Source organism: Equus asinus, chromosome 1 (genome assembly GCF_041296235.1).
Source record: "Equus asinus isolate D_3611 breed Donkey chromosome 1, EquAss-T2T_v2, whole genome shotgun sequence".
Lineage (NCBI taxonomy): Eukaryota > Metazoa > Chordata > Mammalia > Perissodactyla > Equidae > Equus > Equus asinus.
In genome coordinates, this window is record NC_091790.1 from 96,257,338 (window position 1) to 96,274,540 (window position 17,203).

The following is a 17,203-nucleotide window of genomic DNA, read 5'->3' on the forward strand; positions in this document are numbered from 1 at the left end:
ACTTAGTGTTGTCTCTTCAATTCAGGGACTTTGATGAGCTCCACTTCAGTTCCCTGTGCTATAATTTGGAAACTTGCTGAAGACAGTAAGCTATGGCAATTGTAGAGCTCATGTATTTTGTTTCCTGTCTCTAAAGGATCACTGTCCCTTGTGGTTTGATGTACAGATTCTTGAAAACCATTTTTTCCATGTAGTTGTGTAGTTATTATTGTTTTTTGATTGTCTCAGGAAAAATGGTAAATCAGCTCATTTATTCTATCTAGTGATAGCTCTCTTCAGGCTAATAAACTTCTTTTAGCCTTACTTAGAGTATAGAGTTACTGTACACAATGTTTCTAATTTTTATTACAAAATGTCTTTTTTTACCTTTTGGGTTTTTTTCAATAAACTTTATTTTTTAGAGCAGTTTTAGATTCAAAGCAAAATTGAGTGGAAGGTACAGACATTTCTCATTTACTCCCTGCTACCACTCATGCATATCCTCCACCATTATCACCCTCTCTCAACAGAGTGGTACATTTGTTACAATTCATGAACCTACATTGACACATCATTATCACCCAAAGTCCACAGTTTACATTAGGGTTCACTCTTGATGTTGTACATTTTATGGGTTTTGGACAAATGTATAATGACGTATATCCTCCATTATAGTATCATACAGAGTAGCTTCACTCCCCTAAAAATTTTCTGTTCTCCACCTATTCATCCTTCCCTAGCCCCTAATTACTCATCTTTTTAATGTCTCCATATTTTTGCCTTTTCTGGAATGTCGTGTGTTTGGAATCATATAGTATATAACCTTTACAGATTGGCTTCTTTCATTTAGTAATATGCATTTAAATTTCCTCCATATCTTTTTATCACTTGATAGTTCATTTCTTTCTAGCACTAAGTAATATTCCAGTGTCTTCTAGCATTTATTGTTTTTAATGAGAAGCGAGCTGCTACTCATGTAGTTCTCCCCTCTCCCACCTGTGATGCATGTAATATGTTATTTTTTTCTCTCTAGCTTTGAGATTCTCCTTATTTTGGGTTTATAGCACTTTGACTCTGTTGTGCCTAGGGGTGGAGTTTTTGTAGACTTCTTTTTGGATATTGCTGAGTTTCTTGGTCTATGCATTTATATCTTTTGTTAAATGCAAGACTTTTTGGTCATTTATTATTTTCTGCATCATTCTCTCTATCTCCCCTTTTTGGTTATTAATTACACATATGTTACACCAATTTATATTGGTCCATGGGTCAAATGAAGCTCTATTCATGTTTTTTATTAAAGTAAAATTCATATAACATAAAACCATTTTAAAGTGAATAGTTCAGTGGGATTTAGAACATAGTGTTGTGCAACCATCACCTCTGTCTAGTTCCCAAACATTTTAATCACCTCAGAAAGAAAGTCTGAACTTAAACAGTTAGTGCCCATTCTTCTCTACCCTCAGCCCCTGACAACTACCAGTCTGCTTTCTGTCTCTATGGATTTACTAATTCTGGATATTTCATATAAATGAAAACATACAGTATGTGTCATTTAATGTCTGGCTTCCTTCACTTAGCGTAATGTTTCTGGGTTCAACCATATTGTAGCATGAATCAGTACTGAATTATATTCTATTGTGTGTATATATCAATTTGTTTATCCATTCGTCCACTGATGGACGTTTGGGCGGTTTCCACATTTTGGTTGTTGTCAATACTGCTTCTGTGAACATTCATGGAAAAGTATCCGCTTGAGTACCCATTTGCCGATCTTTTGGTTATATACCAAGAGTGGAATTTCTGGATTATATGGCAATTCTTGTTTAACTTTTTCAATATGTCAAACTGTTTGTCACAGTGGCTGCACCATTTTACAGTTTAATAATGTACAAGGATATCTATTTCTCCTCAACATGTTATTTTCCTTTAAAAAAATTATACCCATCCTAGTGTGTGTGAAATGGTCTCATTTGATGTTGATTTGAATTTCCCAAATGACAATGATGTTGAGCAATTTTTCCTGTACTTGGTGGCCATTTGTGTCTCTTCTCTGGAGAAAAGTCTGTGCAAGTCCTCTGTCCATTTTTTAAATTTTGTTTTTGTCTTTTTGTTGTAAACTTGTAAGGGCTATTAAGATATTCTTTATACTAGACCCTTAGCACATACATGATTTGCAAATATTTTCATTTATTCTCAGGTAGTTTTTTCACTTTCTCAATAGTGTCTATTTGTACACAGAAGTTTTAAATTTTTATGAAGTCCATACATTTTTCTCTTCTATTGCTCATTCTTTTGGGATCATATCCAAAAAGCCATTGTGAAATCCAATTCATGAAAATTTTACCCCTTTGCTTTTTTTCAGAGGTCGTTGATGCATTTTAAGCTAAGTTTTTAACAGTGCAAGGTAGGGGTCCAATTGCATTCTTTGGCATATGGCTGTACAGTTGTCCCAGCACCATTTGCTAAAGACACTATGCTTTCCACGTTGCATGATCTTGTTATCCTTGTTGAAAATCAATTGATCATGGATTTATCAGGTTATTTCTGCTCTCCCAGTTCTGTTCAATTAGTGTATATTTCTCTCCTGATGATAGTACCACACTGTTTTGATTATTGTAACTGTAGGGAGTTTTTAAATTTAGAAGTGTGAGCCATCTAACTTTTTTTCATTTTTTTAAGACTGTATTGTGTGTTTGAGGCACATTGCGATTACATGTGAATTTGAGGATCATATTTCCATCTCTTCAAAACAAGTTAGTTGAATTTTAATACAGATTGCATTGAATCTGTAGATTGCTTTGGATTGTATTATAATCTTAGTGATACTAAGGCTTCCAGTTCTTGAAAATAAGATGTCTTTCAGTTCATGTAAGGCTTCTTTTCTTTATAACAGCAATGTTTTGTAATTTTCATTGCACAAATCTTTTACCTCCTTGGTTAAATTTACATCTAGATTTTTTGTGGATTATCATGTAAATGTAATTGTTTTCCTAGTTTCCTTTTGGAATTTTTCACTGTTAGTGTATAGACACATAACCTGATTTTTGTGTGTTGATCTTGTATCCTGCAACTTTGCTGAATTCCTTTACTATCTCTAGTAATGTTTGTGTGTGTGTGTGTGTGTTTGTGTGTGTGTATTCTCAGGTTTGTCTCTGTCTCTTTCTTCCCACCCACCGTGTATGTCTGTAAACCCACACACAATCATATCATCTACAATTAGATAGCTTTACTCCTCTCTTACAATTCAGATGCCTTTTGTTCTTTTCTTGCCTGATTTCTCTGTCTAGAATTTCCAGTGCATTGCCGAAAGTGGACACCCTTGCCTTGTTCATGATCTTAGGGTTAAAGCTTTCAATCTTTCACCGTTGAGGATGATGTTAACTTTGGGTTTCTCATAAAAGCCCTTTATCACATTGAAAAAGTTTCATTCCATTCCAAGTTTGTTGAGTGTTTTTGTGATGACAGAGTTTTGGATTTTGTCAAATGCTTTTTCTGCAGCAATTGAGGTGATTATGTATATATTTTTTTCCTTCTCTTTGTGTGGTGTATAACTTTCATTGGTTTTTGTATGTTTAACCACCTTTTTATTCCTGGGATAAATCCAACTTGGTCATGGTGTGTAATTCTTTAATACGGTGCCAAAAGTGATTTATTAGTATTTTGTTGAAGATTTTTGCAGCTCTATTCATATGAGATATTGATATTTAGTTTCCTTGTCATGTGATGTCTCTATCTGGCTGTGGTGTCAGGGTAATGCTGACCTCATAGACTGATTAGGAAGTATTCCTTCTGTTTTTGGAAGAGTCTGAGAAGAATTGGTTTAATTCTTCTTTAACTTTGTGGTAGAATTCACCAGTGAAACCATCTAATCTGAGTTTTTATTAGGAGGTTTTATATTATTGATTCAATATCTTTACTTGTTATAGGTGTCTTCAGATTTTCTATTTCTTCTTCAGTTGTTTTTTGTAATATGAGCGTTTCCAGGTATTTTCCATCCCTTCTAGCTTACCTAATTTATTATATGATTGTTCTTATTATTCACTTATAACGTTTTGGTTTCTGTAAATTTGGTAGTGATGTCCCATCTTTCTTTCTGATTCTAGTAATTTGAGTCATCTCTCTTTTTTTCAGTCTAGTTAAAAGTTTGTCAACTTTGTTGGTTTTTACAAAAATCAACTTTTGTTTTCCTTGATTTTTTTCTCTGTTTTTCTATTCTCTGTGTTATTAATATCTACTTTAATCCTGGTTTACTTCTTTCCTTCTGCTATATTTAGTTGGCTCTTTTCTCATTACTTAAGGTGTAAAGTTATATTATTAATATCGTTTTTAATATAGATATTTTCTGATAACACATATCCCTCTGCTTTCACTTAATTTTATATTGTTTGGTGTGTTGTATTCTCATTTTTATTCATCTCAGTATGTTTTCTATTTCCCCTTTTGATGTCTTCTTTATCCCATTTGGTCTTTTAAGAGTGTGTTGTTTTATTTTCTGCCTATTTGTCAACTTTCCACTTATCCTTATTTTACTAATTTCTAGCTTCATTCTATTGTGGTTGCAGATGATTTGTACGATGTCAGTCTTTTTAAATGCATTAAGATTTGTCTTGTGGCCTAAAATATTGTCTATCCTAGAAAATATTCCTTGTGTACTTAAGAAAAATGGTTATTTTACTGCTGTGTGTGGTGTATTCTATATATGTCTGTTAGGTTTAGTTGGCTTATATTGTTGTTAAGTCCTTTATTTCCTTTTCGATCTTCTGTCTAGTAACTCTATCCATTATTGGAAGTGAGGTAACGAAATCTCCAGTTATTACTATGGAGCTGTTTCTCCCTCAATTGCAGCAATGTTTGCTTTATATCTTTTCTGTACCTGTTTTTTTGGTATGTACATTTTTATGAGTATCTTCTTGGTGAATTGACCCTTTTATGAACATGTAGTTTCCTTCTTTTTTCTTACAACGTTTTTGTCTTAAAGTCTACTTAGTCTGACATTAGTATTGTCACCTCTCTCTTTTGGTTACTATTTTCATGGAATATCTTTTTCCATTGTTTTGCTTTCAACATGTTTGTTTCTTTTGATCTAAAGTGAGTCTCTTCCAGATTACATATAGTTGTATCATGTTTTCTTTATTCATTCTCCCAATCTCTATATTGTGTCTTCTAATTGTGGAATTTAATTCATTTACATTAAAAGTAATTACTGACAAGAAAGGACTTGTTTCTGCCGTATTACTATTTACTATATGTTGATTGTTTACCAGAGGTCTTTCAAAGTTAATTATGAGAGGTTTTCCTTGATTATTTCATGTTTCTTTGGTTGGTACAGCCTTTATAACTGCCAGTACATTTGCTAATGTCACTCTCTATTCATTTTTTGGAAGTCTTGTTCCTCTTCTACAGGGTGGACAATTTCTGTAGGTATGTGTTCATATTTACTGATATATTCTACATTTGTTTTTATTCTGCTGTTAAACACATCCAGTTATTTTTTTTTACTTCAAATATTTTAGTTTTTGGATCTAGTGTTTTCATTTTATGTTTCCATTTCTCTGATAATTTTTCCAATATGTTTACTTATTATGTTAATTTATTCCTTTAGGTCCTTGAATACATTTATGCCAGCTGCTTTAAAGTCTTTATCTGCTAGTTACAGCATCTGTCTTGTTTTGGATCTGTTTTTATTGATTTTTTTTCTTTTAACTAGGAGTCACTTTTCTTCAACAGTCTAATAATTTTTATGATGTATTAACTTTGTGGATTGTGCTGTGTAGATTCTTCTGTTTTTTTTCCTCTAGAGAGTCTTGACTTATGTTCTAATAATATGCTTGATTAGAAATCTAAACCCTGTCTCCCCCAACTTAGGCAGCATCTTCTCAGTTTGTTCAACCTTCCAACTCGTGCTTTTTGCTGAGCTTCTTGCAATATTATTGACACATGTGAATGTCACACATCAGCAAATGAGCTGAGTGGAGGTTACATGCAGATTTTAGGGCTCCCACTTTAGTTTCTAAATGTTTCTTTGAATTTCTCCCATTGCTTTCCATACTTTCTGTAACCAATAAGACTATAAATTTCTGCTTCAGTTTTAGCCACTGATGGGCCACATGGACTGGTGAGTGCCCACTGCAGAAATATATAACTATAATTTTACCCAGTATAGTTCCCTTCTTTCAAGAGTTAACATGCCTTCACTATCTGCCTGCCTTTGCTACCTCTTCAATGCTGTCAAATAGTGTGTGATATTATTAAATGTCTTGATGTCTAGAGAACATAAAGTATGTTCTTTATTATTTTTACAAGATGTCAGTTTTAAATTGGTTTGTTAAGTTACATAAATCATGGTTGAGATTTTATTTGTGAGTGCATTGCACGTTTGGAATAATGTGGTTAAAATTTACATTTTTACATTAATAGCATAGTTGGATTTTTAAAAATCAAGTCCGAAAATCTGTCTAATGATAGATTATTTTAACTGATTTATATTATTGTAGAGTGTATTTGTGAGATTCATTTGTATTTTTGTGGTTATAACACTTTTTAAAATTTTTCATTTTTGTATAATATTCTATCACATAAATAAATAAAGGGGTGTATATCTGTTTTATTGTTGGCTAAAATTGCTTCCTGCTTCTCAGTTTTTTTTTTACTTTGACAAACAATGCTGTTATGAACATTTTGGTTTATATGTCCTAGTATCCAAGATTCTTCAAGATCTTTACCTAATATTGGACCAAAAGATATGCAATTCATTAAAATATGTCAGATTGTTTTCTAAATTTGGTGTATTAATTCACATTTTTACAACAGCAATGTAGAAGAAATTATGTAGTCCCATATCTATGCCAGTTCTTATCATAATCACACTTTAAATATTTGCAATCTGATGAGTATATAATGTCATTTTTTTATTGTGGTAAAATATACATAATATAAGATTTAACATTTTAAGCGTATTTTAAATGTACAATTTGGTGGCATTAAGTACATTTACAGTGTTGTGTAACCATCAGCATTATTCATCTCCAGAATTTTTTCATCTTCCCAAACTGAAATTCTGTAACTATTAAACAGTAATTTCCCATTCTCCCCTCCTTTCAACCCCTGACAACCACCATTCTTCTTTCTGTCTCTATAAATTTTATTCCTCTGGATACCTCATATAAATGGAATCATACAGTATTTATCTTTTTGTGATTGGCTTATTTCACTTAGCAACCGTGTTATATTGTGCACAAACATGGATGTACAAATATCTCTTAAAGATCTTGCTTTCAGTTCTTTTAGATAAATATTGTATTAGTCAACTTGGGCTGCCACAACAAAATCCCATAGACTGGATGGCTTAAACAGCAGAAAATTTTTTTCACAATTCTGGAAGCTAGATATCCAAGTTCAAAGTTTTGGCTGATTCAGTTTCTAGTGAGTGTTTTGTTGGCTTACAGATGGCCTACTGAGCAACCTTCTCACTATGTCATCACATGGTCTTTCCTTGGTTCATGTGTGCAGAATGTGAGAGAGCAAGCACTCTGTTGTCTCCTCTCATAAGGTCACTAAAACTGTGGGATCAGGGTCCTACCCTTATGACTTCGTTTAACCTTAATTACTTCCTAAGAGACCCCATCTCCAAATTCAGTCGCACTGGGAGTTAGATCTTCAACATAGGAATTTTAGAGGGCACACACGTTCAGTCCATAACATATAACCAGAAGTGGAATTGCTGGATGATATGGTGGTTCTATTTTTAACTTTTAGAGGAACTACTATGTTGTTTTCCATAGAGGCTGCACCATTCATATTCCCACCAACAAAGCACAAGGCTTACAGTTTCTCCGCATCCTAGCAGTGTCTCCTAAGGTTTGTGAAGTGGTATCTCAATGTAGTTTTGACTTGCAATTTCGTAACGGTTAATGATGTTGAATATCTTTTCGTGTACTTATTGGTTATCTGTATGTATTCTTTGGAGAAATGGCTACTCAAAGCCTTTTCCTGTTTTTTAATTGGGTTGTTTAATTTTTGTTGTTGTTGAGTTATAGTTCTTTATATATTTTGGATATCAATCCCCTTATCTAACATATGCTTTGCAAATATTTTCTCCCATTCTTTGAGCTGTCTGTTCACTTTGTTCATAACGTTCTTTGATGCACAAAAGTTTTTAATTTCGATGTAGTCCAATATATCTGTTTGTCTTTTGTCCTTACATTTTGGGTGTCATATATAAAAATCTGCAAAATATAATGTCATGAAGCATGTTTCCTATGTTTTCTTTCAAGAGTTTTACAGTTTTACCTCTTACATTTAGGTTTTTTATCCATTTTGAGTTAATTTTTGTATATGGTGTAAGGTAAGAGTCCAGTCTCATTTATTTGCATGTGGATATCCACTTTTCCCAGCACCATGTGTTGAAAAGACTGTCCTTTCCTCATTGAGTGATCTTGTTACCTTTTAAAAGTCATTTGAGAATTTATTTCTAGGCTCTCTATTCTATTCCATTTGTCTGTAACTCTGTCTTTATGCCAGTGCCACATGATTTTCATTACTGTAGCTTTGTAGTATTTAAATCAGGAAGAATGAGATTTCCAACTTTGTTCTTTTTCAAAATTGTTTTGGCTATTCTGAGTCCCTTGAGATTTCAAATTAATTTTAGGGTGGATTTTTCTATTTCTGGAAACAATGTCGCAAGGATTTGATAGAGATCGCATAGAATATGTAGTTTGCAGTCGTACTGACATCTTAACAATATTAAATATTCCAGTCCATGAACATGGGATATCTTTCCTTTATTTGTGTCTTCTTTGATTTCTTTTAGCAATTTTTAGTAGTTTTCAGTTAACAAGTATTTCACCTCCTTAGTTAGAACTGTTTTCTTAACTTTCTTTTCAGATTATTTTAGTGTATAGATACACAACTGATTTTTGTATGCCAATTTTGTATGCTGTAATTTTGCTGAAATTGTTTATTAGGTGAGATAGGTTTTTTGTGGAATCTTTAGGGGTTTCTACAAATAAGATCATACCGTCTGTGGACAGGGATAACATTAATTTTTCTTTCCAATTTGAGTTCATTTTCTTTTTCTGCCTGAATTGCTCTGGGTAAGATTTCCAATACTGTGTTAAGTAGAAGCAAAGGTAGTAGTCATCCTTATCTTGTTCCTGATCTTAGAGGAAAAGTTTTCAGTCTTTTACGATTGAGTTTGATTATGGCTGTGGGTTTTCCTGAAGACTCTCTATCAGGTTGAGCAACTTGCATTCTATTCCTAGTTTTTTCAGTGTTTTTTTTTTTAACATTAGATAAGAATTTATTATATTATCCACTATCAAACGTGGTTCTAAGTTACGTGAGAGGGAATTATCAAAAACATAGCCCATTTTGGCTTTCAAGGAATGTATAATCTAATTGGATATAAATCTGACACATATGAGCGTATAACTTGTAATCAGTAACTGAATGTGGTAAGTACCAGATGGATGATGCAGATTTGTTATAAGTGTGAAGTGAGTGTCAAGTGATATCTCATTTAGTTTTGTTTACATTTGTCTAATGATTACTAATGTTAAACACCTTTTCATATGTTTGGATCTTGATTTGTATTTTTTTCTGATTCCTCTGTGTACTTGGCTGCATTAAAAGTCTTAATTTCCCTAAGAGTCTCACACTGCTTCTTCTGTAGTCTTTAGGTGTTCTATTGTATTCCTCAATCACTAATCTCTTGCCCCAGGCATCTGTGGGTCTGTAATCACCTTGTGTTTTCAGGAATGTGCCCAAGGCATTCCCTGGGCTGAGGTTTGAACTAGCTCTGACATCTGTAACACAGAGACCAATCCCTTAGGTGACTGTCAGACTGGTACCAATTGAGTCTGCTCTGCTCTCTCTGGTTCTTGGTGTGAACTGAGCACTAGGCTGCTGTTTCCCGTGTGCACATGGCTCTGCATTGGAGAAGGGCTGGTGAAAGGACAAATGAAAATGCCACAAATTTCCTGCATTTTGAACATGACTTTTTCTCGATTGGGTGTTGATATGGTTGTTGTTGATCTTTGGCTGATTTCTAGAGCTCCTACAAAGTTATTTTAGCCTGTCTCTAGTTGTTTGTTTAAGGTTTCCGTAGGGGAAGGGGGGAAGCCTAGAGCCTCCTAGTTCGCCATCTTGCTGAAGTCGCTCTCAACGTATTGCAGTTTGATGTTTATTTGAGCACTTTTTTTGTGGCTCAATAAAAATGACATTAGTTGAACATTTGTGTTTTCTGTTTTGTGTCTATTTTTAAATTAGTTTTTTGTCCCTTTCTCCTTGATTTATATGAATTGCTTGTATATTCTGAAAAACAGTCCTCTGTTGGTTATATAGCTGCAACTGGTTCCCAGTTTTGTTGCTTGACTATTTTACTTTTATGATTTTTATTGTTCTTAATTTTAATGCCAAAAATATACAAAAGTCTTCTGTTATCGTTAGTCGTTTCCCTTTTTGAAAAATTATTCCTTGTCCAGAATTCGTGAATGTTTTTTCCTGTACTTATCATTTCTTTATGTGTCAGTACTGATCAGTCACCAATGCTTTTTCCTCTTCTTATTGAAATAATCAAGATGTAATCAGGCTGCTCTCATAACTGTAGGTGGGAGACGTTCTACTCAGTGAGATTCAACCCTGGAAGATACCTTTGCTAATCTTGTACTTGAAATTTAAATAGAATTTTATCATTTTTAAAAATTCTACTTAAAAGAGAATAACATATTTTAAGAGATATCCTAGGAGAGAGCACTAAAGATAAGGACTCTGTGGTATAACACATGCTGTATTATGAAAGTTTGGTAATTCTGAGAATATTTATTGGAAGATAATATTTATTTAAACTTGGGTTTAGATGATTTTATTCCAGGATCAGTTCTGTTTGAGACACTCAACATAAAGCGTGTGTGGAAAGACTGCCTTCAGATTTCTCTTTTCCATGTGTAATGATTTAACACTTTCAGTACCTTTGCACAGCATTTCCATAGTTGTGCTTCAAGAAATAGTAATATGTGTTTTGAGAGAAAGTGTACCATGATCACACAACTTTGAGAAACATTATATTACTTCGTTAGAATTTTACTACATATATTGCCACTTCAGACACTCTTGTTTATAACTATAGCAAATAAATCTATTTTACTTTGTTTAAGCAATATTTTTTTCTATCTAAAACATTATTCCCCAAAATGCCTGTTAAAACTTGAGGAACTCTGTGGAAATTAGAATGGAAAATATTTTCTCTTAGTAACAGTTAAAATATTCCCCAGTTTGAAAAAATATATTTTAAAAAGAATGATATGAAATTAAATAATATAATGTGATCCAAATCCAAACAGCAACATGTATTATTGAATCATGGTGCTAGAAAAAATAATCTTCTTTGATGGCCCATAATAACCATGCCTTAGATGTGCTATTAACATCTTTGTGAATCCTTGGCTGACTGTGTGCAGTAGGAAAAGGAGGAGCAGGATAATCAGAGACCCTGGCCCAAGTACAGGCCTTGGTGGCATCATGTGACCTTCATGCCCTGCCCCAAATGGAAGAAGTGGGTAGAGACAGTGTTCCCACAGTGCACAGGGTTAATTGTTGAGTGCTTGTGATAAACACTCTGGATGCTTTTTCATCCAAGTCATCTGATATTAGTCTACATAATAATAGTATGGACTTGGTTGTTATTGTATCTGTTTTATAAATGAGAAAACTAGAACTAAGAGAATTGACTGCTTTACCCAGGATCCCAAGGTTAACCAATGACAGAGAATGTATTTGACCTTGGTTTCTTTCTATCTTTCTTTCCTTTCTGTCATGGAGAGGTAGCTGTAGTAACATATTCATCACATACATTATCCTTATGTTAAGGATAATCAAACTGAGTTAGGTTAAGTTAGTTAAATTTTTCCAATATTACACATTTGACAAGTGATAGAAATAGGACTGGAAATCAGGAGATTATTAGAAATAAGCTGCAACTCCTTCCCATATTTGGGGTTATCTTTATACATCTAAGGCATGGTAATTATGGACCATCTGATAGTCACATTTGGTTCCACCTATGGTCTTGACCTCCTGAAGCTTCTGCCAGCCTTCTAACTCAACATTATTTGATCAGTAAAACTATTTTAGGTTGCAGTCTTGGTCTAAGCTAGGATCAGAGTGAAAAGTTAAAATGTTTCACTTAAATGAAGTGTTTAGAGTAGTCAAACTCATAGAAACAAATAGTAGAATGGTAGCAGCCAAGGGTTGGGGAGGGGGAAATGGGGATGTGTTTAATGGGGATAGAGTTGTAACTTTTCCCAGATGAAAAGTTCTGGAGATTAGTAGTACAATAATGTAAATATATTTAACACTACTGAGCTGTACACTTAAAAATGGTAAATTTTATATCATATGTATTTTACGACGACTTAAAAAAATAATAAATAAAAATGAATCTTCTTTGAGAATTTATCCTCTATGTAAAATTAACTGACAGGGCATTTGAGGAAACTGTTACTTATTAGATTATTCTTTATTCACAGTGATCTGCAGCCCTGGATCTTATAATCCACGTGATGGAATTCACTGCCTTCCATGCAATAGCAGCCTGGTGTATGGAGCAAAAACATGCTTGTAGGCCATTCTTTTGAGTCCTTTGGTGGTTTATTAAACATGAAAGTATATTTTTGAAATATTACTATACAATAAATCACTATTATGCAAAAATTAAATATCTTAGATTTTACAAATAATGGTGTCATCATTTTAATTGAAACATTGTATGTCCAAATGCTTTATGAATGGGACATCCAGCAATCTTTATTCATTGATGCCAGACCCCCATACTACTACAAAATCTCTCTTGGATCACTGCTTTTTAAAAATAGTTTCAAATACACTTTATCGGGTTAGCCCAAAAGGTCTTTCAGAATTTTTACAAGATAGCCCATTCTATCTTTACTGTATTCTTCCACAGTCATTTTAATTTCAGCTTATTTCACTCCTTTGATTTAATTTTATGAAATTTTAGTTCTTCTAGTTTGAACTTTCATAGTTCAAAGTCACTTTTTCAAAAGCTTCTGAGTCTTATTTTTGAGATTTTTAACCACTTCAGTGCAGGACCTAGTTCCAGAAACATCATGAGTTTTTAATATAGTTCTATGTGGCTGTCATAAACTTTACAATTTAAAGTCCTTTAAATTACCTTTGTGACGTTTTAGAATGGAGTAATCATTGTATGTTCCTAAATTAACATTTGAACTTTCACCATGTGGAAAGAAAGAGAAATTCAGCAATTTCTTTCCGTGACAACACCTCCAGGGAAAAGAATCAAACAGTCATCGCCACTTTTATTTCATTTCCTTCACTATTAAAGTATTATGTGACAGATACTACTGCCACTACAACCTAAGAGAACTTACGCTCTCTCACACTGAGATGCTATATTTGAATATGAAAAATTACCAAAAATTTAAGGATTTAAGTACCAGGAAAACACATGAGTAACTTACAAAATTAGTAGTTTCTCAATTTTCTAATTATTGTTGTATATATATTTTTATTCACTTTATACTCTCTTGGACATTTTCTGTTGAACGTGTCTCTTCATATTTCCTTTCTTAGGACATAAACATTTGTAAATGGCAAATATCCATAGGTTGGATCTAGATATAACTGTGCAAAAATCGACAGGAAAAAAGTTTGCTTATACCTAGAATCTATTAGGCTTTCTAAAATTAGCCAGTTAATAAATTAGCCTTTCATTTGATCATCCTATGGACAAATACTATCCTGGAATTCTCACACAAATACAAAGGGAAAAGAAATGATATTTATTTTTTAGCCCTGGTGATGTTTCTTAAAAACATCTCTTTAGACTTTCATAACCAAGACGTAATTGTTTTCATTTGGCTTTTAGAGGTTTTTCTAGAGCCTTCTTTCCTCTAGTGAGTAACATAACTGCCATTGTGCTGTTTGGGTTAGTTGCTCTTCTAGCACGTTTTCTGTAACTAGTTGAAGACCTGCTACGTCTCCATCTCCAAAAGCAGTGTGACCTCCTAAAGTTTTCCAGATGTCTGAATTGTATAACGAGATGAATCGAAATACCTGTTCTTTCCTTTGTGCTCTGTAAGTTTGGATTACTTTTTCCTATCATTTAAAAATGCTGAGGAATTTCACTTAGGAGATATTTTTCTGAGGAATGAACAGTATCAGCTCACTAGCTAGCCAGCCTGGCAAAGCAGAGGCAGAATTAGAATGGTGATGACAGGTGTTGGAGATGAGAATCTAATGAGGAAGAGATGGGTGGTCTGGGGTGAGGGTAGACAGACAAGAGTAGGAGAGTGATTGTAGTAAGGAATGAAATGTAGCTCGTGAAGGCAGGCTGGAAGTGAGATTACACCAACTGCAGAGGGAGGACAAGGCCAGACGTTAGAAGCAGAGGACAAAATAGAAGATGAAAGTAAAATATTACTATTTTCTCTTGGTTCCCATAGTGAAATGTTCTTTGCCCTATTTTATCACTTATCACATTTATTTTAATTGATTGTGTTTTTGACTTCCACAGTCAGTTTATATTAGGGTATTTCTAGTTTCCTGGTCTTCTTCATAGAACGTAGTTATGTGCTTAATAATTTCTTAAATTGGTTAATAGATTATGAATGCACCATGATTATCAGTACTTTAATAACTAAGATAAAATTTGCTTCTATTATATTAACAGGACGTGGAATGTTGAAAGTTGTTTAAAGTGATGACAATATGTATGATAAAAATTATAAACTAATCCCTAAGAGAGATTGCTGTCATAAGGCAGTTTCAAGTGTTTATTATTTCTGTTTGCATCAAAATAATATCTTACATTTTTATAATGCCTTAATTTTAACAGGACATTTTAAAAAAAATTTAGGATCTGATGTTTACATGGACCTGTGAAGTTTGCAGGGCAAATATTATTCCCATTTTGTATTTTATTAATTAGATTTATTTTCCCATTATAAATGTGTAATATGTATTCATTTGACAATATGTAAAAAGAACCTTAATAAGTTTGGTCAAGTAATTTCACTTAAAGGAAACTATCCTAAGAAAGTGAATCAGAAATCCAGTGAAATATTACATCCAATGGTATTAATTGCTGCATTAAATATAATGAAAATGAAATGAACATAAATGACCTATAAGAGGGAATTGGTTGAATAAATTATGTTATTTCCATATGGTACAATGTGATGTAGTGTTGGTATCTGTACTGTTTAGATTTTTCAAACAAATGAACCAAAATGTTAACAATCATTGTTTCATGTAATATGATCACATGTGAGCTTTTTTTGATACCCTCTGTTTTCCAAATTTTCTACAATGAAATGAGTTACTTTCAAAATCTTGGAGGCAATAAATGTACTTTGAAAAATTAAAATAGTGACAATTTGGAGAAGACATCATTGCTTATCTCTCCAATATCAATTCACTTCTCCCTTCTTCCTAACAGAGTTCCAGGTTTGTTTACTCCAGAGAATGATTCTTTTTAGCTAGTGAGCATGTGGCTTTTTTCTGGCAGCTGTTTTGTTGAAACCATGAGGATGAAGCCCACACTGAGGACACAGAGTGGAGAGCTCAAAAGAACTGGGGCCCCAATAATGATGTTGAATCATTGCCCTATTGCATCTGAATCCCAGCCTGCCCCGGACTTCCCAGTTCTGTGAGATAAGAAAGTTCCTTTTGTTGAACCAAGTTAGGTTTTCTGTTACTTGCAGGTAAAACCATCCTAATTGATAGCGTATTCATTAGAGGAAATTTGTAAAATAGAGGAAATTAGAAGTAGGGGGAAAATACCACTTATAGTTTCATAACCTAGATATCAGCAATGTTAACATTTTGGTAAATTTCCTACTTTTGAGTGAATTTTTTATTCATGCTAGATGTACCATTATGCAGCCAATATTTCCCTTAATATTATGATATATTTTCCATGCTATTTTATTTACCTCATTAACAGAATTTTATTGACTATACCATTTGATACATTTCAGCAAAATTACTATAATATGGTTAAGCATTTCTAATTGCTGGACATTTCAGTTGTTTCCAGTTTTCACGGTTATATGTAGCATTTGAGCTAAGATCTTCTTGGTATTTTCTGGTATTTTTAAGTCTTCTCTACGCTTAGTACCCAGAAGTAGAATTATTGGGTTTGGATATTTCTAATCCTCTGGACCAACTACAAAATTTCTTTCTTAAAGAATTGTACCAATATATAGTCCCACCAATGATATGTCAGAGTACATATTTCACCGCACCCTCTCTTTTTTTAAAAATTATTTATTTATTTATTTTTTTGAGGAAGATTGGCCCTGAGCTAACATCCATACTCATATTCCTCTATTTTCTATGTGGGACGCCTGCCACAGCATGGCTTGACAAGTGGGGCTACATCCACGCCCGGCATCTGAACCAGTGAACCCCAGGCCGCCGAAGTGGAGTGTGCAAAGTTAACTGCTACACCACCAGGCTGGCCCCTGATATCTTTTTTTAAAATTGTGATGTATTTTGAAATATTATAATATGGAAAAAGTTTCCCATACTATGTTTTCATTTTTTTGAGTAGTAGTCAGATTGAACTTTTCCTCATATAATAATGCTGCTGCTGTTGCTGATGATAGTTATTTACTGATTGTTTATTGTGTGAAAGATTTTGTTTGAAATCCTTCACATAGATTTTCATATTTAATTTGCCCAACGCTGTGATTTATTATTATTATTCTCATTTCATATATGCTAAAAATGAGTCACAATAATTATGTAACTTCCCCAGGTTTACACAGCTGATAAGTCTGAAGATGTGTGTCAGTTATGACTTGGTTCTGCTGCAAGTTAGAGAACCCTGACTCAGTGGTTTCTGTTCTCCCTCACGTCCAGCAGAGGTCAGGTCAGAGCTAGTGCGGTGGCTCCACAATGCTGTTGTTACCTCGGCCACTTGTCCTTTTTTGCTCCACCCTCCTTTGTGCAGCTTTTGTCCTCACAGTTGCAGTTGGTGGCTGTACTTCTAGGCATTGAATTTCCCTTTCATTCAGAAAAAGGATGAAAAGGAAAACTCTGTACGAGACTTTTATATTATATCCAATCGAATAATGTCACAAGACCACCTGACACTACAATGAAGGGTCGAAATCGATGCATTCATTTTCGATTCTCATTAATAGAGAAAAAGAGGTAAATAAGGGATATGGCCTTGGGATGGGTA

General features: G+C 33.6%; 1 protein-coding gene across 4 annotated transcripts in view; it reads left to right on the plus strand.

Annotated features, from left to right (window-relative positions):
- Nucleotides 1-15,400, plus strand: part of ZPBP (zona pellucida binding protein) — a 135,675-nt gene extending 120,275 nt beyond the window's left edge. For 2 of the 4 annotated variants that reach the window (XR_011499064.1, XM_044778190.2), the window contains one exon: nucleotides 12,504-15,400. Coding sequence is in view for 2 of the 4 variants with exons in the window: in XM_044778190.2 (XP_044634125.2) it covers nucleotides 12,504-12,506 (3 nt within the window). In the remaining 2 variants the exon portion in view is untranslated. The remainder of the gene's footprint in view (nucleotides 1-12,503) is intronic. The other 2 variants (XR_011499080.1, XM_044778188.2) reach the window with 2 other exon arrangements.
- The last annotated feature ends 1,803 nt before the right edge of the window (nucleotides 15,401-17,203 follow it).